This window comes from Acomys minous, assembly GCF_964271855.1.
Source record: "Acomys minous genome assembly, chromosome: 16".
Lineage (NCBI taxonomy): Eukaryota > Metazoa > Chordata > Mammalia > Rodentia > Muridae > Acomys > Acomys minous.
This window is the reverse complement of record NC_140498.1, coordinates 40,386,300-40,410,954: the sequence shown is the minus strand read 5'-3', so window position 1 is coordinate 40,410,954 and position 24,655 is coordinate 40,386,300. Positions and strand designations below refer to the sequence as shown.

The 24,655-nt window shown below is 41.0% G+C and overlaps 1 protein-coding gene across 3 annotated transcripts in view; it reads left to right on the top strand.

Moving 5' to 3' along the window:
- The window catches only part of MEIOB (meiosis specific with OB-fold), a 59,796-nt gene extending 42,380 nt beyond the window's left edge, over window positions 1-17,416 (top strand). For 2 of the 3 annotated variants that reach the window (XM_084761635.1, XM_084761634.1), the window contains exons 6-14: window positions 1,295-1,490; window positions 4,428-4,528; window positions 5,597-5,649; window positions 5,742-5,837; window positions 9,494-9,592; window positions 11,129-11,282; window positions 13,971-14,154; window positions 15,747-15,833; window positions 17,070-17,416. In XM_084761635.1, coding sequence (XP_084617761.1) covers window positions 1,295-1,490; window positions 4,428-4,528; window positions 5,597-5,649; window positions 5,742-5,837; window positions 9,494-9,592; window positions 11,129-11,282; window positions 13,971-14,154; window positions 15,747-15,833; window positions 17,070-17,180 — 1,081 coding nt within the window. In that variant the 3' untranslated portion in view covers window positions 17,181-17,416. The remainder of the gene's footprint in view (window positions 1-1,294; window positions 1,491-4,427; window positions 4,529-5,596; window positions 5,650-5,741; window positions 5,838-9,493; window positions 9,593-11,128; window positions 11,283-13,970; window positions 14,155-15,746; window positions 15,834-17,069) is intronic. The other variant, XM_084761636.1, reaches the window with a different exon arrangement.
- The last annotated feature ends 7,239 nt before the right edge of the window (window positions 17,417-24,655 follow it).

Sequence of the window (24,655 nt, the reverse complement as noted above, 5' to 3'; positions counted from 1 at the left end):
CATTTTGTTTGCTAATCCCTCTGCATAGAACATTCTTCTGCTTACTTGAATATTTGATTCTTCGGGTTATCAGTATCTTATCTTGAATGTTAATTTATTTGACCCTCTCATTCATAGAAGCCCTTTCAATCACTCACGAGGACTTTTCTCCCTACTCTTACCATTGTAATCCAGATCACATTCTGAGATGATTTGATTGTTTTTATAATTCCTTCTCACCTAGATGAGCTTCATGAGATTAAATGTACTTTATGTATTTTCCCCCTACGTTTAGATTAGAGACAAGCACATAATTCTTAGTAAATATCTATGGGAGGTGGGAGGGGCATGTTTGGCAGGCTCAACAAATGTGGAAACCTCCTGGCATTTTCCAGAATATTCAGAATAATTAACTTTTAGGTTGAGCAACAGGAAACTGCTGACATTCAACAAATTTTCACCTAAAATAGCAGTTTCTTAGCCAAGCAATCTGGCATAGCTGGAATGCAGTGCAGCGAGGAGAGGGAGGAGCAGAGGCACTTCTCAGATGATACTCACTTCTCAGGGACGAGTAGGAACACAGAGGCTTTCAGCTGGAAAGTGCTATCCTGTCCGTAGCTTAGGAAGACCAGCTTGACTGTAATGTGGAGGATGAGTCCCAGAGGAGACAGTGAATAACTCGGGCAAAGCAGGAAGGAGGTACTGGCCTAGAGCTCTGTGAAGGAGGCTTTGTCAAAGACTTGTGAGAGGATTGGGTGCAGGGAAAGGGGAACCTTGGGGCCAGTATACTCTGAGAATTCTGAATCTACTTCACATATTAGCAATACAGAAGCAAGCAAAACAGAATTCTTGACCTCGGGCACTTAGGTAAAGCAATCAGTGTCAAAAGAAGTAACCGTGGTTAGAGCGTGGTGTTAATGATGCAGGATCGAGGTCTTCATATGTGGCAAGAGAGATGGCTCAGTGGTTAGGGCACTGGCTGCTCTTTCAGGAGACTTGTTTTCAGTTCCCAGAACCCAAATTGGGGTCATATACGTATATATAACTTTCTTAATGCAGTCTAAATTCCAACAAAAAGTAATTGAATATGATTTTTGTTTTTTTACAACAGGGTCTGATGTTATAACTCAAGTGGCCTGAAATGCCCTACCCATACCTTAGTGGCCTTGACCCTGTGTCAGTCCTTCTGCATATGCTTCCCAAATGCTGGGATGACAAGCGTGGGCCACCACACCTAGCTGCATAATTGAATGTGAACAAAAGTATTTTTGTTATTAACAATAATGTGCCGACTTTTTGTGTTTTCCTCTTTTAGCAACTATAAACTTTTGCTCAGTGAGAATCACTCAGTAGTAAAAGTTTGTTCCCCTTATGAAGTGGATGCCAAGTTACTTTCTTTGATACATTTGCCTGTTAAAGAATCTCAAGATTATTACTCATTGGCTGACATTGTTGCAAATGGACACAGTCTTGATGGGAGGATTATTAATGTGCTTGCAGCCGTGAGATCGGTAAGTCAGGAAATCAGGAAATATAAACCTTAGCAAAGCTCCCTGCAATTTGGCAGGGCATTCTCTGTCACCTGATTTGTATTTAGAATTCAGTAAACACCAGTTGGGGCAATTTTTCCTCTTTGGTAGTAAGTTAAATTAAGAAATTTTCTCTTAGAGGCTGGGCGTGGTGGCGCACGCCGTTAATCCCAGCACACAGGAGGCAGAGGCAGGCGGATCACTGTGAGTTTGAGGCCAGCCTGGTCTACAAAGTGAGTCCAGGACAGCCAAGGCTACACAGAGAAACTCTGTCTCGAAAAACCAAAAAGAAAAAAAAAAGAAATTTTCTCTTAGGAAATTAACATTTTATCTGTGGATGACTAGCAAAATAAAGTCATACTTGATTGCTAATTGTGGCATGCACTATTGCACTTATAAATGATCCATTAGCTATGTGAAAGCTTTGTATACTGGGTTAAACAAAGACATAAAAAGAAAGAATAAGTAGCCAGACATGGACTCGGTGGTGCACATCTGTCATCCTAGCATCTATGGAGGCAGAGACAGGCAGATCGCTGTAAGTTCCCAAGCTGGTGCTCTACAGAGTGAGTCCAGGGCAGCCAAGGCTGCACAGAGAAACCCTGTCTCAAAAAGAAAAAAAAGTTTATTGGCATGAACAACTATAATGGGTTTTTTGTTTGTTTGTTTGCTTTGCTTTTTGAGACAGGATTTCTCTGTGTAGCCTTGTCTGTCTTGGACTCCCTTTGTAGATCAGGCTGGCTTGAACTCAGAGAGATCGTCCTGCCTCTGTGCCCCCGAGTGTTGGGACTAAAGGTGTGCACCACTGAGCCCAGCTGCCATAATGTTCTTTAAACAAGTTGGAATAACTTGTGTATACGTGTTCTCAGAGGGACTCAGAGATGGAAGAGGGTGGAGAAAACCTACTGGGTTGCAGTGGGAGTTGCTGTGGCAAGGTGCTGCTGAGAAGCAGAAAGGACATTATCCATAGAACTCATAAGTAAATTACAGCTTCTGTTACATCAGTATCTGTCTCAGGAACTGTGACGAGCTCTGAGTTTAGAAGTTTAACAGAAAAAGGCAGTGCAAAAAGAAAAAAAGTGGACCTCAAAAGTATACTTTGAAAGGCTGGGAGTGTGGCTCCATGCATCTGCATTCCCCACCCCCAAAAATAAAACTTCACAAAATACAGCACATGCAGAAAATTGCTGTTTAGGATAGAGGATTTGATGCCCTATATAACAATATTGAAATATAGGCAAAATCACTATGTAGGCCATCTCAGCCAACCCTTAGTTGTTTCCTTAAAGTCCTCCAATAATGCTGTCATTTGCACATTAAACCTTACAATATCTCCCCTTATCCCCATAACCTCTTTTGTATGTCATATCACTCCTTTTCATGTCTTTTATCTTCCCTTTTGACTTTTTTTTTTTTTTTTTTTTTTTTTTGGTTTTTCGAGACAGGGTCTCTGTGTTAGCCTTGGCTGTCCTGGACTCACTTTGTAGACCAGGCTGGCCTCGAACTCACAGCGATCCTCCCGCCTCTGCCTCCCGAGTGCTGGAATTAAAGGCGTGCGCCACCACGCCCGGCCCTTTTGACTTTTCAACCCCAAAGACAGTATTTTACCTACTCCCCTCCTTATGGCTGGGCTCTCTTATCTTCTGGCCTTCTTTTATAGATCATTTATCATGGAGCCTTTGCGGTTTTCCTCAGGACTTTCCTCAGTCTAGGCTATAAGTGCAGCAGTAACAGTAGCTTAGAATAATTATGCTTGAGGACTTCCCTTGAGGTCACCACAGATGCTCACTGTGTTTCTCTGCCTGTCTTTCTGTGTCTCTGTGTCTGTGTCTGTGTCTGTCTTTGTCTGTGTCTGTCTGTCTGTCTGTCTGTCTGTCTGTCTGTCTGTCTGTCTGTCTCTCTCTCTCTCTCTCTCTCTCTCTCTCTCTCTCTCTCTCTCTCTCTCGTTCACAGGGAGGGCATTGAGTAGGGTCTCACTATGTAGCTCTGGCTGTCCTAAAACTTATGTAGATCAGGCTGGCCTTGAAGTCACAGAGATTCACCTGCTGCTGCCTCTTGTGTGCTGGGATTAAAGGTGTGTGCTATTACACCCAGCTGATTGTGGTGTTCTTGTGAAAAAACCTGCTGGTTAGAGACAAGGCCCTCTGAGTCCACCTCTACTTCTTTGATACTTTCCCTGCATGTGGGCAGAATTGGACATCAAGTCATAGACCTTTTCCTGTGTCTTCCTTCATATGGTCCTAACTACCTTAACCCCATGAAGAAGACAAAGGAAGCATCAATATTCAAGAGACCGAGGCCTTAGAAGTTGGAGTGCATTTCTTCACAGCAACTCCATGCTAGGCTCTGTGGTAAACCATGGGAAGACACATCTTTCACATTTATGTCATAAAGAGGTTTGTCCTGGAGCACTTGTATTTTTGAGACAGGTTTTCTCTGTGTAGCTTTGGCTGTCCTGGAACTAACTAAATAGGCCAAGCTGGGCTCAAAGTCTAAGATCTCCACTTGCTTTTTCCTCTCAAGTGCTGTGACTAAAAGTTTGCATCATCACATCCAGCTTGGTGTTTTAGAGACAGGCTCTTGCTCTGTAGCTCAGGCTGGTCTTGAACTCAACAGCAATCCTGCCACAGCCTCCCAAGTGCTGGAATGACAGTTGTCAGCTATCACACCTGTCTGTCCTGGTGCCTTGACATTTTTTGTATTCTCTCTTCACAAGGTCCATAATTTACAAGTTCAGCTAAGTATCCCTAATTTAGCTGAGTTTAATTTAGGCAGAAAGTACATTCAGAGAATCAGATTTTTTAGTGATTCTTTCCTTGTTAATATTTAGAATTTCATGTACAAAAAGAAATGATTTGATTATATTTAAGTACCTTCACATCTGTAGAAGAGGAATAATAATTTTCTTCAATTTTTAAGGTTGGAGAGACAAAATACTTTACAACTTCAGACCGAAGAAAAGGCCAGAGGTGTGAAGTTAAACTCTTCGATGAGACAGAGCCTTCTTTCACAATGACATGGTACTCTCCAACGTCTGTCACTAACTGTGACATCCTGCTTTTATTACTGAGACAGAAAACCTTTGTTTTATCAAAAATCATATCAAGATGTACAATAATAAGAGATAAACGACACTTGAAAAAATTAGCTTCTCTCTCAAAGGCCTAGATTTTTCTGTATGTAACCTTAGACGCATAGAATCCCTTAGAGGTACTTCACTATGACATGCTCTTTCACTCTGCTTCATATCAAGTACAGTTTTATTGGGGGGTCTACTGATGAAGGACAAGTCAAACTTTTTGAGACTCATTGGTACCCAGGAGAATAGTCTATACTCTAAAGTTCTGAAGATTATGACTCCTGCTGCCTTTGCCTGCAAGTGCCATCTCCTAATCAAGTGCTCTGTGCTGTGTATCCATTTGGGATACTCAGATGTAATAGTTAGAAGGTTTGACTTGAAAGATTTTGGACCTTGAATCATTCATTTCTTTTTTTTCTTTTCTTTTTTTTTTTTTTGAGACAGGGTTTCTCTGTGTAGCCTTGGCTGTCCTGGACTCACTTTGTAGACCAGGCTGGCCTCAAACTCACAATGATCTGCCTGCCTCTGCCTCCCTAAAGGTGTGCACCACAATGCCCGGCTGAATCATTCATTTCTAAGTATCCAAGTGCTGGGCTACAGTAGATGTTAGAGATTAGTACATGCTGAAAGACAGTTTTTCACATATGTCTTGGGCCTTGGGAATGGCTTGGCCAGTAAAGGCACTTTCCATGCAAACCTGGCAACCAAAATTTGATCCCCAGAACCCATAAAGAGATAGAAGAAAAAAAAACTGATTCCACAATGCCGTCCTCTGACCTCCATGCCTTATGTTATGGCCTGACTGCAAACATGTGAGCGCACACATGCACACATACACACAGAGTAGTAATACATTAAGAAAATATGAATTATTAACCTCTTTGGTTACCTGGAAATTGTGGGTTTTGTTTTTCTGTTTTGGGGATTCTTTTGAGGGGAGATGTAAATATGTCACTGCCAGCTTTTTCTAACATATTCACTTTGTTCACTTCTTCTAAAACAAATGCAGTTGGGATAATGAATCCATTCTACTTGCACAGAGCTGGATGCCACAAGAAACAGGTCTTATAATTTTATGATTTGTGATTGTGTTAAAATATTTGTCCTTTTATCCCTCATATATTAACTTTAAAAATGACTTTTCCCCAAAACAGTAATATTTGCCTCAGATGTAAGAATAAATTTTAACAAATTTCAGAACTGCATGGCAGCAACAGTAATCTCAAAAACCATTATCACAACTAATCCAGGTAAAGCACTTTCTGTTTTTCATTTATTTAGAGGTGATCATGAACATATGCCAATATTTGTACAATGTATTTATCAATCAAATTGCAGGTTAAAAATTTTTTTAAGCTTTTTACTTAATGGTGGCTGAAGAGCAAGAAGTGGAAAGACACATCCCTGATGATTTCCTCTAACCAGGCCCCACCTAACAGCCCATTAAGCTATGAATTCATTAATAGATGACTATGCTGATGAGGTCAGCATTCTTATGAACTTACCATCTCTCACTAATGTCACCAGCCTAGGACCAATCCTGCAACAAATAAGGCATTGGGACTATGTTATATCCAAACCATAACACAATATTTACCTTTTTGTGGTGAAAACACTTAAAATCTACACTCTTAGTACTCTTTAGGAATGCAGCCCAGAGGCTCAGCAGCTAAGAGAGTGTGCTGCTGACTCTGGTTCTCAGTACCACATCAGGCAGCTCACAACCGTCTGCAACTCCCAGAGGGTGTGACATACTCTTCTGACCTCTGTGGGCACCTACACCCATATGCATATACCCCTGCACACAGACATACATATCTGCATATAATTAAATATATTTATTATTATTATTATTATTATTATTATTACTATTACTATTATAGCCCACCCACAGTTTCCCCTCCCTCCTCTCCTCCAAGTCCCTCCCTCCAACCTCCCCTCTATCCCTATGCCCATTCCTCTTCCATTTCTCCTCAGAAAAGGACAGGCCTCCCATGGATATCAACCAAACATGGTATATCAAGTTGCAGTAAGATTAGGCACATTTATTTATTTATTTATTTATTTGAGACAGGGTCTTACTGTGTAGTACTCACTAGCCTGAAACAAAGATCTACTTGCCTCTGCCTCCCAAGTGCTGGGATTAAAGGTATACAAAAAGAAATCTTTTTTAAAAAATTGAATGTAGCATACTATCCTATTATATGGTATTATTAACTATAGACACTATGTTGTACAACAGAGTTCTTTATTTTGTCAAGGACATAAATTTAGTAAAATATTTGTAAAGGTGTTTAAACTTGGCTGCTTGTTTTAAATCTGATATACTTTAATTTCCTGGGCAACACCTACCTACTTTGTGGGAATGAGGAACCTCTAACTAGCTTAGATATTTATCCCTGATAGCAGGCTGTTTTAACTGAAAATCCCAAGATTGTTCCATTTTACCAATAAAGACTTAGGAGCCAGATGTTGTGGTGAAAAACCTGCTAGTTCAGAGAGGCAGAGATGGACCCAGCTGAACTTCCTATTCACATCATATCCCAAAGGAGAAGCCCAAAGGCTCACTAGCTCAGCTAACAGTCCAGGAGGAAAAGGCCAAAAAATCTAAGGCCAAAGGCTTGCTAGCTCAAAGCCCCAAAAGCCAAAGGCCAAGGAGCTGAGGAGCTCAAGAGCTAGAGAGCTAAGCTATATCCCAAGATAATGTGTTAAGTCCCAAAGACTAAAAGACCTCTTCTACTTCTACACACTGTTTAAATACCCCTCAACTCAAAAGTCCCTCCTACTCTTTAACCCCTGCCAGTTAGTTTCTTGCTATGCCTCTTTTTTTTTTTTAGGTTTGTTGTTGTTGATGATGATGTTGTTGTTTTTTAGATAGGGATTCTCTGTGTAGTCCTGGCTGTCCAGGACTAGATTTGTAGACCAGTCTGGCCTCAGACTCACAGAGGTCCTCCTGCCTCCTCCTCCCTAGTGCTGGGATTACAAGCGTGTACCACCACACTCCCTTGCTCCACTTCTTGACCTAGCTTTAATGTTATTAAATCCCATGAACAGATAGATCTTGGATTAAAGATGTGTGTAAGGCTGGCTGAAACACACCTAATCGCCTGTTTACAATAAATAGAAAGTTCTTGCATTAAAGGTGTGTTTGGGCTCAAGACAAGAACCAGGGATTTACAGTTTAATCTCAGGGATTACAGTGGGACCAACGACAGGTCTTTACAGTTCACAACCTCAGGGATCACATTGGGATCAAATATCCTGCAACAGCATGTTACCTTTTTTCTGCCTTGAGAGAGTATTCATTAGAGTGGGAGGGAATTCTGCCTTCCCTACCAAGAGTCGGAGCCATGATCTTTAAGGTGTCGATTGATTTGGTTGCTGCAGCCCTCTTAGCAATTGCTCCACTTCAGTGACCAGCAGTTCTATCAGGACTTCAAAAACATTGACTCATTTACCCATCAATTTACAAATACTCATAGAATACTTGTTATGTGCCAGCAATGTAGATAACTTCAGTCTTTTCTAGAACAAGACAGGAGCTAGTGTAAGGTCAGATGAATGTAAGGACAGTCATGATGTTGGATATTGGAATATAAGATGAAAATGCACAACCCTTGTTCCTGAGGAGTCCGCCCTCAATGTGAGAATAGTAATAGGACACATGTAACGAGAGCAGGAGGGAACTCCTACTGTGCCTAAGGAAGGAAGAGGAGTCCAGGCACTATCACAGCAAGCAGTGGAATGGTCAAGTGGATTTTGCTACTAAAGACAGTTGTGTTGGAGGGCGAGGTCTTGGAAGTGAAAGGATTTAAAATCCTGTGAAGACTCTTTCAAAGTGACTTCCTTGCCTTTTAGCATGCCACCTAACTACTCCTGAGAAAATTCATATTCCAATTTGAGAAAAAGAGCTTTTTTTGTTTTGTTTTTTGAGACACGGTTTCTCTGTGTAGCTTTGGCTGTCCTGGCACTTGCTCTGTAGACCAAGATGACCTCAAACTTAAACGTTTTTAATGTTAGCCATGGATCTGGGCCTGGTGGTTCACACCTTTAAATCCAGTACTTGGGAGGCAAAAGCAGGGAGCGCTCTGTGAGTCCCGTGCTGGCCTGGTCTACATAGTTTCAGGACAGCCAGAGCTATATAGTGAGACCTTGTCTTGGAAAACAAAAAATAAAAACAGCAACAAAAAACAAGCATAACAAAACCCCCACTGCCAACAAAAATAAGTTAGCCATGGTCATGCATGTCTATAATCCCAACACTTGGGGGGGTCTGACACAGGAGGGTTCTGAGCTAACAATATCTTTTTTATTTTTTCAACACTGTTTGTTTGTTTGTTTCTTCAAGACAGGGTTTCTCTGTGTAGCCCTGGCAGTCTTGGAACTAGTTCTGTAGACCAGGCTGCCCTCAAATCACAGAGATCTGCCTGCCTCTGCCTCCTGAGTGCTGGGATTACAAGTGTGTGCTACAGTGCCCATCACAGTTTAAGAGTCTTATACCACATAGTTTTATACAGCTGCCCTTTTCACTAGCAACAGCTGGCAACATCTCTCCATGTTGATTCACTTTGCCCAGTATTAATGGCTTATGATAACTCTATTGGATTACCTTCTTGTGTGGTGCAATGCTTTACAATTAAGACACTTTAAACCAGGCATGGTGGTGCATGCCTATAATCCCAGCACTTGGGAGGCAGAGGCAGGCAAATTTCTGTGAATTCGAGGCCAGCCTGATCTACAAAGCGAGTCCAAGACAGCCAGGACTACAAGAAAAACCCTGTCTCAAAAAAAAAAAAAAAACAAAAACAAACCAAACCAAACAAACAAACAAGCAAGACCATTTTAGATGTTTTGTATAATTTAAAAGATTATTACTTGGCTTTTTCCTTATTGTTTTCAATTTAAGATATACCAGAAGCCAATATTCTCCTGACTTATATAAGAGAAAATAAAGATACAAATATGGCTGATGAAATTGACAGTTATTTGAAAGAATCCATAAACTGTAAGTGACCTTCTAGATGGGAGAGGGAGGTTGGGAGAGAGATTAGTTTTCATTGGTGGCGGGGGGGGGGGGGGGATCAAACCTGATCCCTCATACATATATTCTAAGCAAATGTTGTTGCATTGAGTTATATTCTTAGCCCCTCTTTTGATATCATTTATTTTGTTTTTTGTTTGGTTGGTTTGAGACGGGGGTTTCACTATGTGGCTCTGCTTCATCTGTAGCTCACTATATAGACCAAGCTGGTCTCAAACTCACAGATATCTGCCTGCCTCTGTCTCCATAGTGCTGGGATTAAAACTGTGAGCCAATACACTTGGCTTTTAACAAGTTGTAAATTTTATTATATATATTTGGGAGTTTTGTCTGCATGTGTGTCTTTGTACCATGAGTACCCATGGAAGCCAGAAGAGGGTGGTGAATTCCCTAGACCTGGAGTTGCAGATGGTTGTGAGCCACCATGTGGGTACTGAGAACTGAACCTAGGTCTTCTGCTAGAGCAGCCAGTGCTCTTAACCACTGAGCCATCTCTCCAGCCCCTATCTTTTGAATAGGGGCACTTATATTAATATTAATCAATCTGAGAGCATTAACAACTCTTTTCTCAGGCAAGTGTAATGCTCACAGAATTTGGCAAGAAAGTATAGTATTCATGAGACCCTGAGTTCAATATATATATATATATCAGATGTTCTGGATGAGTCTGGATGAAGAGAGGATGACCTACTCTTCCTACTTGTAAATTTTTTAAAATTCTTACTTTTGGGGCTGGAGAGATGGCTCAGAGGTTAAGGACACTGACTGCTCCTCCAGAGGTCCTGAGTTCAATTCCCAGCAACCACATGGTGGCTCACAACCATCTATAATATGATCTGATGCCCTCTTCTGACCTGCAGGTGTAAAATGCAGGCAGAACGCTATATACATAATAAATAAATAAATTTTTAAAATTCTTTCTTTTTATTTATTTTTCTCTCATACAATACATCCTAACCACAGCCTCCCTTCCTCCACTCCTCCAAGTTCCGCCACCTCCACCTCCCTTCTCCCTCAGATCCACTGCTCCTCTGTTTCCCTTCAGAAAACAGCCAGCCTGCCAGGCATATCAATGGAACACGGCATAACAAGAAGCAATAAGACTAGGCACAAAGCCTCATATCAAGGCTGAGTGAGGCAACCCAGCAAGAGGGAAAGGGTCCCAAGAGCAGGCAAAGAGTCAAAGACACCCCCATTCCTACTGTTAGGAGTCCCACAAAACCCACCACATATGTGCAGAGGACTTAGTATGTACCCATACAGGTTCCATGATTGCTGCTTCAGTCTCTGTGAGCCCCCTGCTTAGCTGATTCTGTGAGCCCTGTTCTCCTGGTGTCCTCGACCCCTTTGGCTCCTGCAATCCTTCCCTCTTCAGGAGAGCTCTGCCTATTGGTTGGGCGAGGGTCTCTACGTTTGCTCCCATCATCTGCTTTTCTATTGGGATGTAATCCTTTGTTCTTAGAACATATATGGAATTGTAATGCTTGTTTTTATTTTTAGTAAACACAATAGTTGATGTCTATACAGTGGAACAGTTAAAAGTAAAAGCTTTGAAAAATGAAGGAAAATCTGATCCTTTCTATGGCATCCTTTATGCTTATATTTCTACACTGAACATTGATGATGACACTACCAAAGTAGTTAGAAATAGATGGTAAGTAGACATTATTTTTAACAAATTCATGTTTCTAAAAAATAATTACTGGGCTGGAGAGATGGCTCAGTGGTTAAGAGAGCCGCCTGCTCTTCCAGAGGTCCTGAGTTCAATTCCCAGCAACCACATGGTGGCTCAAAACCATCTATAATGTGATCTGATGCCCTCTTCTGCAGATAAAGCACTCATATACAATAAATAAGTAAATTTAAAAAATTACTGTTAACAAAGTAAACACTATAGTAGTTAAAGCTATTCTTTGCCTTAACAGTGGTTATATGAAGGAAGTTTTTATATAAATAAACCATAATTAAAGGTTTTCATGACAAATTATATTATGTGCTGGATAGAATTATGTCAACTTGCCGGGCTGTTACATAGAGAAACCCTGTCTCAAAAAACCAAAATCCCAGCACTGCCCAGGGTAGCCAGGGCTCTTACACAGAGAAACCCTGTCTTGAAACAACAACAACAACAACAACAAAAACTAAAACAAAAAAAGAATTATGTCAACTTGACACAAAGTAGAGTTATTTGAAAGGAAGGAACCTCAATTGAGAAAATTCCTTTCTAAAATTAGGCATTTTTTCCTTTCTTTCTTTTTTCTTTTTTGGTTTTTTGAGACAGAGTTTCTCTGCGTAGCCCTGGCTGTCCTGGACTCACTTTGTAGACCATGTTGGCCTTGAACTCATAGCAATCCACCTGCCTCTGCCTTCTTGAGTGCTGGAATTAAAAGCATGTACCACAACTGGCTCTGTTCTGGTTTCCTTCAATGAGGGACTACAGTGTGGAAGTTTAAACCAAATAAACCCTTTCCTCCCCAACTTGCTCTTTGATCATGGTGAGGATTTTGTTTGTTTGTTTGTTTGTTTGTTTGTTTGTTTTTAAGACAGTTTTCTCTGTGTAATGACCCCAGACTGTCCTGGAACTTACCTCATACACCAGGTTGGCCTTGAACTCACAGAGATCTGCTTGCCTCTGCCTCCCAAGTGCTGGGATTAAAAGTGTGAGCCACTATGCTTGGCTTGGTCATGGTGTTTTGTCACAGCAATAGAAACTCTAAGACAGATTCAAAGATAACTGACTTTCAGTTCTGGGGTAGAACTATATGGGTTAGTGCTTGCTTGTATAAGCAAGGCCCTGGGTTCAATTTCAGTACAATGAGAGAGAGAGAGAGAGAGAGAGAGACAGACAGACAGACAGACAGACAGACAGACAGACAGAGACAGAGAGAGAAACACCCTGGGTTTTAAAGTTAGATCATATTTCTGCATCAGAAATGATAATATTGTTTGAAACTTTTCACTGGGATGACAAACTTGTTTAATAATTAGGCAGAAAACAGATTTGCTTGTCATGTCTTACAGTAATATGGGAACAGTATTTAAATTTCTTTCTATGTATAACATATCTGACTTCCATCCTTAGTTATTACCTTGCTTAGAAAGTAAAGCTCAAGACATTTACTAATTTTAGTCAGATAATGTGTGGAAAGAAACATCCAAATTTTTATTATGAAAGTCTTCTACAAATTTTTATAACTGAATTTTTTTAGGGGGTTCTTTTCTTTTTCGTTTTCTTTCTTTTTTTCTTTTCTTTTTGGTTTTGTTTGTTTGTTTTGTTTTGTTTTGTGTTTTGAGACAGGGTTTCTCTGTGTAATAGCTCTGGCTGTCCTGGAACTCATTCTGTAGAACAGGCTGGCCTCAAACTCACATCAATCAGCCTGCCTCTGCCTCCCAAGTGCTAGGATTAAAGGCGTGAGCCACTACCACCCAGCTCTATAACTGAATTTTAAATTGAGATTAACTTGAGAGCCACACAAAGTTAAAAATGTAGAAATTGAGCCTGGTGTATTGGTGTCCTTCTGTTATCCTAGCACTAGGAAGTGGAGGCAGGAAGATAAGGAGTTCAAAGCCAGCTTGTGTTATAGGAGACCCTACTTTAAAAACAAAACAACACAACAGTTTTTGCTGGGTGGTATTGGCACTGGCTTCTAATCCCAGCCCTTGGGAGGCAGAAGCAAGTGGATCTCTTGAGTTCCAGGTCAGCCTGGTCTGCAGACCGAATTCCAGGACAGCCAGGGCGACACAGAGAAACCCCGTCTTGAAAAATAAAATCAAGGGCTGGAGAGATGGCTCAGAGGTTAAGAACACTGAATGATCTTCCAGAGGTCCTGAGTTCAATTCCCAGCAACCATATGGTGGCTGACAACCATCAATAATGTGATCTAATGCCCTCTTCTGGTGTGCAGGTGTACATGCAAGCAGAGCACTGTATACATAATAATAAATAAATCTTTAAAAAAAGAAAAATAAAATAAAAAAACAAAACCCACAGAACAATTCTCAATCAGTACAAACAAGAGAGAGATCTTTCGTACCCTTTGTCTAATGCACCCTAAAGGTTACATTTTGCAAGGTATGCCTTATGTCTCACATCACAGTCGGTCAGGATAGTGAATTCATCAATCTCATCACCTCATCCAAGTTCCCAGATTTACAAAGAGTCATTTGTGTATATGTGTTGTCACAGAGTGGGTTTACCATATCTAGTTTCATGGTAAAGGGAAATCCTCTGGGATTTTAGAATATCTTATAATGTTACTAGAATGTGAAGAGAGAATTCTGCTAGAGATCAGATTTGTCTCTGAGGATTATTATCTCTTGAATAACTTTTGTTTCTTTTCAGTTCCAGCTGTGGTTATATTGTAAATGAAGCCTCCAACACATGTACAATTTGCAACAAAGATTCTTCCAGATTTAAATCTTTTTTTCTCAGTTTTGATGTGCTGGTTGATCTTACTGACCACACTGGAACACTCCATTCCTGCAGTCTCACAGGAAGTGTTGCTGAAGAAACTTTGGGCTGCACGGTAAACAGCAGAAAGGAAGAAATAGCTAGAAATATTTCTAATATTCTTGAATAGTCTTTCTTAAAACTACAGATTATTTTGTTGAACATTTGATAGAAACTAATTAAGAGAGCTTGAGAAAAGTCATATTGGTTTAGACATACATATTTGAAACATTTAAAACATATTTTAATGTTGTAGTTTATGTGTGTGGATTTTGCCTGCATGTATACTTGTACATTACATGCCTGTTTGGTGCCCATAGAGGTCAGAAGAAGGCATTTGATGTGTTGGAATTGGAATTAAAGACGGTTGTGAGCAGTTGGGTATGCTGGCGCACGCCTGTAATCCTAGCATTGGGGGAGGCAGAGGCAGGTGGATCTCTGTGAGTTTGAGGCCAACTTGGTCTACAAAGTAAGTCCAAGACAGCCAATGCTACACAGAGAAACCCTGTCTCAAAACAAAACAAAAAAAGATGGTTGTGAGCTGCCTTGTGGGTTCAGGGAACTGCTCCTGAGGTTCTCTGCAAGAACAGCAAGTGCTTTTAATCACTGACCAATCTCTCCAGGCCTAAACATAATTTAATTTTGGTGAACATATGATATATTACATTTTTAGCTAATTTTACTATTATGAGTAATGACAGGCCTTCAGCAAAACAGAAGACTAAAAATGACATTTTAGGACAGTGTTGTTTGTGCAGCTTAGACTGGGCTTTTTTGTTTTGTTTTGTTTTGTTTTTTTCACGTTTCTCTGTGTGACTGCTCTGGCTGTCCTGGAACTTTCTTTGTAGACCAGGCTGGCCTTAAACTCACAGAGATCTGCCTGCCTCTGCCTACCAAGTGCTGGGATTAAAGGCGTGCACCACCACTGCCCGGCTGGGTTTTTTGGTTTTGTTTTTATTTTTCAAACCAGGCTTTCTCTGTGTAACCCTGGCTGTCCTTGGAACTCACTCCAGGCTGGCCTTGAACTCAGAGATCTGCTTGCTTCTGCCTCCCAAATGTATGTGCCACCACTGCCAGCTTAAATATTGCATTTTATATAGTCAAGCATGGGTAAAGCATAGTGGAGATACTGACCAGGCATGCCGAGGCTGTGCTAGGAGCCTGCACTGGCCATGTCTCCCTTGCCCACTGTATAACTGGTTCACATTGTGCCCCTGTTCTGCACCTACAGAACAGCAGCAAATACGTGGGGACAGGAACATGTTTGTTAAAGCCAGGTCACAGTTGAGCATGGTGGCACATGTCTGTAATTCCAGCACTTGTGAGGTAGGGGAAGGGAATCATGAGTTCAAAGCCAGTCTTGGGTACACAGTGAGTCTGTAGCTATATGAGACCCCCATCTTAAAAAAAAAAAAGACAGATCATGACACCATTAAACTTTGGCTCAGAATTCTGAGCCAATTCATTGGGAGGAACTTTTCCTTGACTAGCTCTACTGATTCTGGTGATAGTTTTTCATTCTTTATCTCCCTGTCAAAGGACTTGAGCTGTAATGCTGTAAGTAAAATTTCATTTCTAGTGGTCAAGTGTGTTTCACAGTGTTGTCAAATGAATTATCTATGTCTACTTTAAAAACGCTTACTTGATATTTTGTTTTTTTTTTACCAGACAAATGAGTTTCTTGTAATGACAAGCGAGCAGAAAACAAAACTGAAATGGCAGTTTCTTTTGGAAAGAAGCAAAATTTATTTAAAAGTGAGTATATATTAGAGTATTGTTATTTTATAAGTAAGTTCAAGCAACAACAACAAAAATCTTCATAGGAGCATTTTGTTTTCAGAGCTGAGGATATGCTTCATATGCTAAGCAAGTGCTCTAGCATCAAGCAGTGCCCAGCTTCCGAATGTGTTGTCATTAACAATGCTTAATTCCAGATGTACAAAAGGTTTTTGTCTATCAAAGAAACAATGGAAAAGTCATAGAATAAAGGGAGTCAGTTATCAATGACAGTAAATAGGCCAGTGAAGAAAATACACTTTAATGGTGACTTCAAGACAAGGCAACAGACATCTCTAACCACTAGACCGTCCCCAGTCTTGCCTGCCTTGTGGCTCTGCTCTTTGATGAGTGAGACGGTTGTAAAGTAGCAGCTCAGTGTCTTGTGTCTGGGCTGACAGAGAGATGCTGTGAACGCCAGTCTGACCTTTCCTTGGCCCCTGCAATCCCCACGTAGGTGCTCACTTCACTCAGCCTCTGTAAGTTAATTGGTCCTACAGCTGTGAAGGGCCAGCACTGACTCCTGAGACATTCTCTAGTGTTAGAGGATCAGAGCATCTCAGTATTGAAGCTATGGAAGGCAGGGGAGTGTGTGACAAACTCTTAGGCCCATTGTCCAGGTCACTGGTGAGAGGACCACAGCCAGTGTTACCTCCTTCCTGCTTTGCTTTTTAGTGTTTTCTTTTGTAATCTTAGAAGTTAATGAGCTCTAGTTTGTATTTGCTGATATTTATCCAATTAGAATTTAATACTGAGGAAATTACAAACATGTTCATGACCACACATACATTAGAGGTCAGGGCAATGGTGTCCTCTCAGACTCTGCAAATGGCACAGAATGGGAGTCGGAATGTCAGCATTTTGAGATAAAGCTGATGACCCTTTCTGAGGTCCGTGTGAATGCTGTTTCAGTTTCACCACAAAACTCTGCCTATAAAGATGAAACATTTTCTATAATTCTCATATCTCAATTAAAATGGTTGTCACAGCCACAGAGTGGTGGTACACACCTTTAATCCTGGTACTTGAGAGGCAGAGACAGAGTCAGGTGGATCTCCATGAGTTTGAGGCCAGCCTGGTCTACAGAGTGAGTTCCAGGACTGCCAGGGCTACACAGAGAATCCCTGTCTCAAAAAACCAACATATATATATAGAATATATATAGAATATAGAATATATATATATTCTAACCTTCTGTCTCTTTTTCTCCTTCAGTTGATTTTATCACACAGAGCAAGGGGTGGACTGAAAGTTAGCATACTCTCCTGTAAGCTTGCAGATCCTACTGAGGCAAGCAGGAAACTTGCTGGACAAGGACACACTTAAAACCAGGCTTTGTTCCAAAATATGGAAAAATATAGGCATTTAACTCTTAAAATGGAATGTTAGTTTGAGAATTATATGTAAAATTGCATTTTGGCTAAAAGTAGTAAAACTATTTCTTAGATTGTCACTGTCTCCTTCAGCTCCTGGAAGACTATTCCTACTAGCTTTACCCTGTCTTCTCTCACACTGGAAAATATTTGCTTATGTACAGTAATAAATATGCTTGATCTTCTTAACAGATATGAGCCATTTCTTTGTCTCTGGAAGAAGGTTAAAACTTCCCAAAATGTCTTTGCTGTAGTGTGGTGGCACACATCACTTGACAGGACACAGTGAAATATTTTTGATGTTGGAGAGAAGGCAAGCCCGTGCAGGAGCTGGCCTGGCTTTGGTGATGACACTCTGGAGCTACCTGTACAAGCAAAGGCTTGTAGACACAAGCTTGGCACTTATGAATCAGCAGGGAGGAGACCAGCTTCAAGAGCTATAGGAGTGATGTATGAGTCCCAGGAACTTTGAAGAGGGAATTTTCTCAAGACATTAGGGTGGCAGTTGCTTTTCTTCTTTGTAGGAGTGCAGGGTATAGTGCTCAGATCCACAGGAATCTAAGATACGTGTTTCAGGCACTGGCCCCTCTGTGAGACCCACCCTAGCTCAGCACTGATTGCAAACTTCACATCTGATCCGTTGTCCTGCATAGGGCTGGACACAAGACCGAAAAGTGAGTATACTGAACTCTCTTATGAAGCTGGTATTGGAAGGGGCACGTGCATTATTCAGTGTTTTCTATGGATTTTACTATATGCAGACATGGTGAGATTTGCCTGGTGAGTCTCGTATGTCTAAGCTGAGCTGATGAATGAGACAGTGAAGGACTTGATCTAGAAAAGCAAGATGGAACTGGTAAAAGGCTTCCTCCATTCTTCTTGAGGAGGGAGATGTGGATCATGTAAGCAACATGAGCCATCAGGGTGACAAGGAAGGAGAGATGAGGAGTTGGAGCAGCCTGGCTGGGAGAAGAAAAGTGAGGGTGCTAGGGCAGGATTCAGGTCTGCTGTTTACTGAGAGTGGCCATGGGCTTGTTATCAGCTTTCTGTTGCTATAGTAACATCCAGAAGAAATTCTCTTAAAGGAGAATGCGGTTAGTTTGGCTCATGATACCAGACATTGTCCCTTTGCCCATTAATTTTACCCAAGGCTGAATGCCATGACTGGCTGCACATGGCAGAGCAAAGCTGTTCACATTAATAGAGACTTGGAAGCAGAGAGAGGATAAGGTATTTGTTATAATAAATTGTATCGGTTTGGCCTAGGAAGCCAATAACTGACAGGGAATCTGAAACTTACTTTAAAGCTGCAAGTGCTATGCCAGGCAGAATATAAACTGATTCTACTCTACTTGTAAACTAAAATAAACTACTCTAAACCTCATAACATGCATATATCCCAAGCACTTGCCAATCTCGTCCTAGGAGACTGTCAATCCTTGGCTCCTTCCCCTCTCCAGGAAGTCCCACCTTCTGCCCAGCTGATTGACTAAACAGCGCTTTATTGACAGTTGTTACATCCACTCAAGACATTCCGCCATAATTCCCATTTTTAGTCTAATTTAAAAAACAAACCCTAGCTGGACATGGTAGTGCATGCCTTTAATCCCAGCATTTGGGAGGCAGAGGCAGGCAGATCTCTGTGAGTTCAAGGCCAGCAGGGCCACAAAGTGAGTCCAGGAGAGCCAGGGCTACACAGGGAAACCTTGTCTCCAAAAACCAAACCAAAACAAAACTCTTTTACCTATACATTTATATTATTACACCAATATACAATATACACATACAAGAACCACAAAACTCATTATATTTATGTTATACTCATAATGTTTAGCTGTCTTCACCCCCATCAGAGACTTGAGAATGAATAAAATTAATTAGCTGAGTAAACAGGAAGTGCGGGTTAATAGCTTCCAAAATGAAAAAATGACAGGGATACTTTGCTGCCTGAACAGTCACTCAAAACTCTCTATCACACTGGAGCATCATCTCGTCCAGTTTATCTGACAGACATATTTGTGAAGCAGGGACTATTGAGGACTTGCCTACCCTGTCTTGGCAGAGTTTGGCCATCAACTCTACCTGCATCCAAGCTTGCCCATTTCAGGCAGAATTCTGTCTGTGGCAGAAAACAAGGACATTTTTGCCCAGTGGCTGGTTTGCCGCATCTGAAGCCATCTCCATAAGGAGGTTCCTTGATGCTCATTACCTTCTTTGAGTCAGGCTAGATGTTGCCAGTAGTCAACCTGTCTCATTTTCAAAGAATCCTCAAAACAATTAAAAAAAAAATTTTAAATGCCATATTCTGTAGGTCTCTGAGGTTTTCGAATACCTTATCTAAATATTTTATCTTATCTATCTATTGAACCTAGGATGTGTATTCTTGTGATAAAATTGAGTAGCACAAAGAATTAAAATTGGGCGCCAATTTGTTACAATAAATTGTATTGGTTTGGCCTAGGAAGCCAATGACTGACACAGAGTCTGAAACTAAAGCTGCGAGCACTACGCTAGGCAGAATCTAAACTGATTCTAATCTACTCATAAACTAAAATAAACTACTCTAAACCTCATAACATACATATATCCCAAGCACTTGCCAATCTGGTCCTCAGAGTCTTCTTCCTCCTTCCTGGTCAACTGTCCACTGTCCTCTCTCCCTGTCAACAGTCAATCTTTGGCTCCGCCCCCTCTCCAGGAAGTCCCACCTTCCACTTTCTGTCCTTTTGCCCAGCTGATTGGCTAAACAGCACTTTATTGACAGTTGTTATATCCACTCAAGACATTCCTCCACATGTTCAACAACATGCTGAAGGACCCCTTCCTTCTGCTGGGTCCCAATTCCTCTCTTTCTTTCTCTGTATTCAACAAGGTCTTCCTATGTGGCAAGCTGGCTTTGAACTTTATAATCCTTTTTGCTTCAACCTCCTAAGTACTGAGGTTATCAGGATAGTATTGAACTGTGTAATGAAGGTTCCTTGATGCTCCTGTCTCTACCTCCCAGGTGTTAGGATTAAAAAGGGGGGGGCTGGAGAGATGGCTTAGAGGTTAAGAGCACTGCCTGCTCTTCTAAAGGTCCTGAGTTCAATTCCCAGCACACGGTGGTGCACAGCCATCTACAGTGAAATCTGGTGCCCTCTTCTGGCCTGCAGGTCATGCAGGCAGAACATTGTATACATAATAAATAAATAAATCTTTAAAAAAAAAAAAAAGGTGTATCACCATACCTGCTGTGACTTCATTTCACACCCTCCCAACAGCCCATTAATGAACTAATCCATTGATGATATCAGAGCTTTCTTGATCCAGTCACTTTCCAGAAGTCCAGAAGGGGCAACCAAACAATTTTGACCCAAACCACAATGGTGTCCCCTCACTGGATCCCACTCTGCCATGTAAGGGGCTGCTGGGCCAGGGCAGGTCCGTAAGTCCCAGCCTGGTTCCTCTGACAATGGTCTTTCACTATGCTGGCTGTTTCACCCTGGCTTCTACGACCTAATAGAGACATTCTCCTGGTGGGTGCCCTGGCAATGCTGTTCCCTGGCACAGTTGAACACCAGTGTGGCCAGAAGAGGGCTTTATATTACCTGCTTACAACCAAGGTGACCTTATCTCTCAGTCTTGGTTCAAACTGTCACCTGCTGTTATGTGCAAGCTCTTACTAGTGGTAGAGGAATCTGCAAGGCTCAGCGACAAGCCACGTTTCAAAACTTAACTTATACCTTTATGTGAATAAAGTTACAAAATCAGTCAAAATTTGCTTTTTAACTAAAATCAAGGGAGAGATCAACTGATATCTGAAATTTCAGTGTAGACTAGCCAAAATGCATGTATGCAAACAGGAAGAAACATCCCATGTCAGCACCAAAGCCCATGTCTCCCTGGAGGCTCCTGGAACTGGTTTCTGCCAAGCTATAGGGTTCATGCTGGGTGACAGATGACTTTTCCTTTGTAGATTATGCTTTGGTGCATTTATTTGTTCCATACACAGTACGTAGCAGGTAGCAGAGACACCATCTATGTACATGTGCATGCATTCTTTATCCTGAGGAGTCTTCACAAGTATTCACAACTATTTTTTTATCAAGTTTTATATCTTTCATAGAAAATAATAGACATCAGAACAAGATAACTATAATCTCTCATATCTTATTTTTATTTTTGGTTTTTCAAGATAGGGTTTCTCTGTGTAGCCTTGGCTGTCCTGGATCCACTTTGTTGACCAGGCTAGCCTTGAACTCACAGAGATCTGCCTGCCAGCGATCCGCCTGCCTCTGCCTCCCAAGTGCTGGGATTAAAGGCATGAGCCACCGTGCCTGGCTCATAGGTCATATTTTTAAATGTATTTTTGTTTTATATTTTAATCAAACATAAATAACATCTGAGTGGTTGTGGCACAAGCCTTGGTAGGCAAAGACATCCCAGCACTTGGTAGGCAGAGACAGGTCGATCTCTGTGAGATCAAGGCCAGCCTGGTCTATAGAATGTGTTCCAGAACAGCCAGTGTTACACAGAGAATCCTGTCTTGGAAAATAAATACCATAATCTTAACCACTTTAACATATACTATTCATTGGCATTAGTACATTTATTTATTATGTGTGCATATTACCTTTCCAGAATTATTTACTTCCTCTCATACTGTAACTTTACCCATGTGACAATTCACCATTCTCTTCTCCCCACAGCTCAGGTAACCTCTGATCTACATTTCTTCTTTGTGAATTAGGCTCACCTCACAGGAGTGGGTCCCAAGTAGTTGTTTTTGTGACTGTCTGCCTTCACTTAGTACAATGATTTTTAAGTTCACCCATGTTATTAACATGTGTCATTCTTTTGTGTGGCTAAGAAATATTTCTTTAGCTGGTTTGTTATATTTTATTTATCTGTTCATCTGCTGGTGACATTTGAAGTTTTTTTTAACCTTTGGGCTATTAGGAACTTTGCTGCTCTGAACATGCCTGTGCAGACAAATACCACTTTTGTATGTCTTTCCTGAACGTCTGTCTTGTATCTATATATCCACATTAAAGTATATCATTTATAAACTTTAATATAAGAACACACACACACACACACATCGGCTTATCTTTGTCTCATTCCTGAGATTGAAGGCATGCGCCTCATATCCATACTAGGAATCATGTTGAGTGTGCGATGGTATTAGATTGATTATATGAATATGTCCTATATTCCTATAATGAAATATAACCATTATAATATAACATTTAGTGATTAAGAAAATGTTTACTGTAAATTAACTGTCCTCTAAATAAATTAAGTATGAAGCTATTTGTAGATTGTGTGCTTATTAGTGAGGTGTGGTGGCGCATGCCTTCAGTCCCAGCACTGGGAGGCAGAGGACAGAGGATTTCTGTGAGTATGAGGCCAACCTGGTCTCATAATGAGTTTCAGGACGGTCAAGGCTATATAGAAAGACCTTGTCTCAAAACAAAACAAAACAAAACAAAACAATGACAATAAAAGAGTTGTTTTCTATGTTTATAACATTTACATGTTCTTAGTCATTGCCTTAAGATACATTTCTAGATATTAATTTTTTATTGTGTCTGTGTGTACTTATGTATTTTGTTGTTGTTCTATAGATCAAGCTGGCCTCAAATTCACTGTGCACCTGAGGCTGACCTTTAACTCCTGATCCTCCTGCCTCCACTTCCCATGTACTAGGACTATAAGCTTGCACCACCATGCCCATTCATAACTTGCTATAATATATTTTTTACTTGAACATTTTATTATTTTACGTATATGGGTGTTTTATCTGCTCCTGTGTCCATGTATCATGTGTTTGGTGCCTGCAGAGACCAGAAGAGGGCATCAGAATGCCTGGAACTGGAGTTACAAACAGTTGTGGACTGACTTGTGGGTGCTCGGAACCTGGCCCAGTCCTTTGGAAAAGCAGCCAGTGCTGTAAACCACTGAGCCATCTCTCCAGCACCATAAGTTGCTATAACATCAATAGCTAACACTACTGAATCTTTCTTATATGACTTAGAAATAGCATTTTACTGGTATCATCCGATATGTATGAGGGGCATTCTTTTATCCATTTCCTAGATGGAACATAAAGGTTCAAACAGAGGTAGAAACGCGGGCTGGCTCTGTGGCTGCAGGTTCAAGCTCCGTCTGTGGTTCGGTTCCCAGGCCTCCTCCTCTAAGTTTCTCCTTTTGTGGCTCTAGGTTTCTCTTTTGTCCTGTGTGAAGACAAGGCCTAAAGCAGGGTAGATGCAAGACTGGAGAGGGAGGACTGAGTCAGGCACAGGAACAGGGGAGTTTGCAGCCTGACTGACTGCTAGTCAGAGTGCTGCTTTATTTGTACATAACTCTATAGACAGACATAGATGCATATTGCCCCAAAACATAGATCATATCATTTTTGCCTCCAGACATATGTTTTAATTTCCTTTTGGTCATAAGTTTAGTCATCACTGCTCCTCATAGAAGCCAGGAAGTCCTTGCAAACTTGGACTTAATGGAGACTAGGTTGGGGACAATATTTTCTTTTTTTAAAAATATTTTTTATTTATTTAATTTTAATTTATGTGTGTTGGTGTAAGGGTGTCAGATCTTGGAGTTACAGACAGTTATGAGTTGCGATGTGGGTGCTGGGAATTGAACCTGAGTCCTTTGGAAAAGCAGTCACTGCTCTCAACCATTGAGCCATCTCTCCAGCCCGTTTTGGTTTTTTTAGACAGGGTTTCTCTGTGTGGCCCTGGCTGGCCTTGGACTTACTATATAGAACAGGCTGGCCTCAAACTCACAGAGATCTGCCTGACTCTGCCTCCTGAGTGCTAGGTAAAGATGGAATGATTTATTCTGGAGGAAATATATAAAAGCTATATAACACTTGCCAAGTACAAATCTGTATATTCTTTTTCCTGCACAATTTGATAAAATGAACCTAAAATTTTAAGTGTAAACCAGCTACTTAGCTTTGTAGCCATGTTTTTCTCTAAATAAATGAGTGAATGTTCAGTGTGGTATTTGAAAGCTAGTCCTTGCCTTGTTGTCTCTAACAGTTTAAGCATTAGAGTCTAAACCTGTGGAAAATATTGTCCCCTTGGGCTGGAGAGATGGCTCAGTGTTAAGAGCACTGCCTGCTCTTCCAAAGGACCCGGGTTCAATTCCCAGCACCCACATGGCAGCTCACAACTGTCTGTAACTCCAAGATCTGACACCCTCACACCAACACACATAAATTAAAATTAAATAAAAAATATTTTTAAGAAAGAAAATATTGTCCCCAACCTAGTCTCCATTAAGTCCAAGTTTGCAAGGACTTCCTGGCTTCTCTGAGAAGCAGTGATGCCTAAAAAGACCTAGAGGAGCAGCGTACATCATGACACTGCAGGCTGCTTCAGTGCTCTCTCCCATTACTTCGCAGGTGTTGCTCTCTGCCCTTTCTAG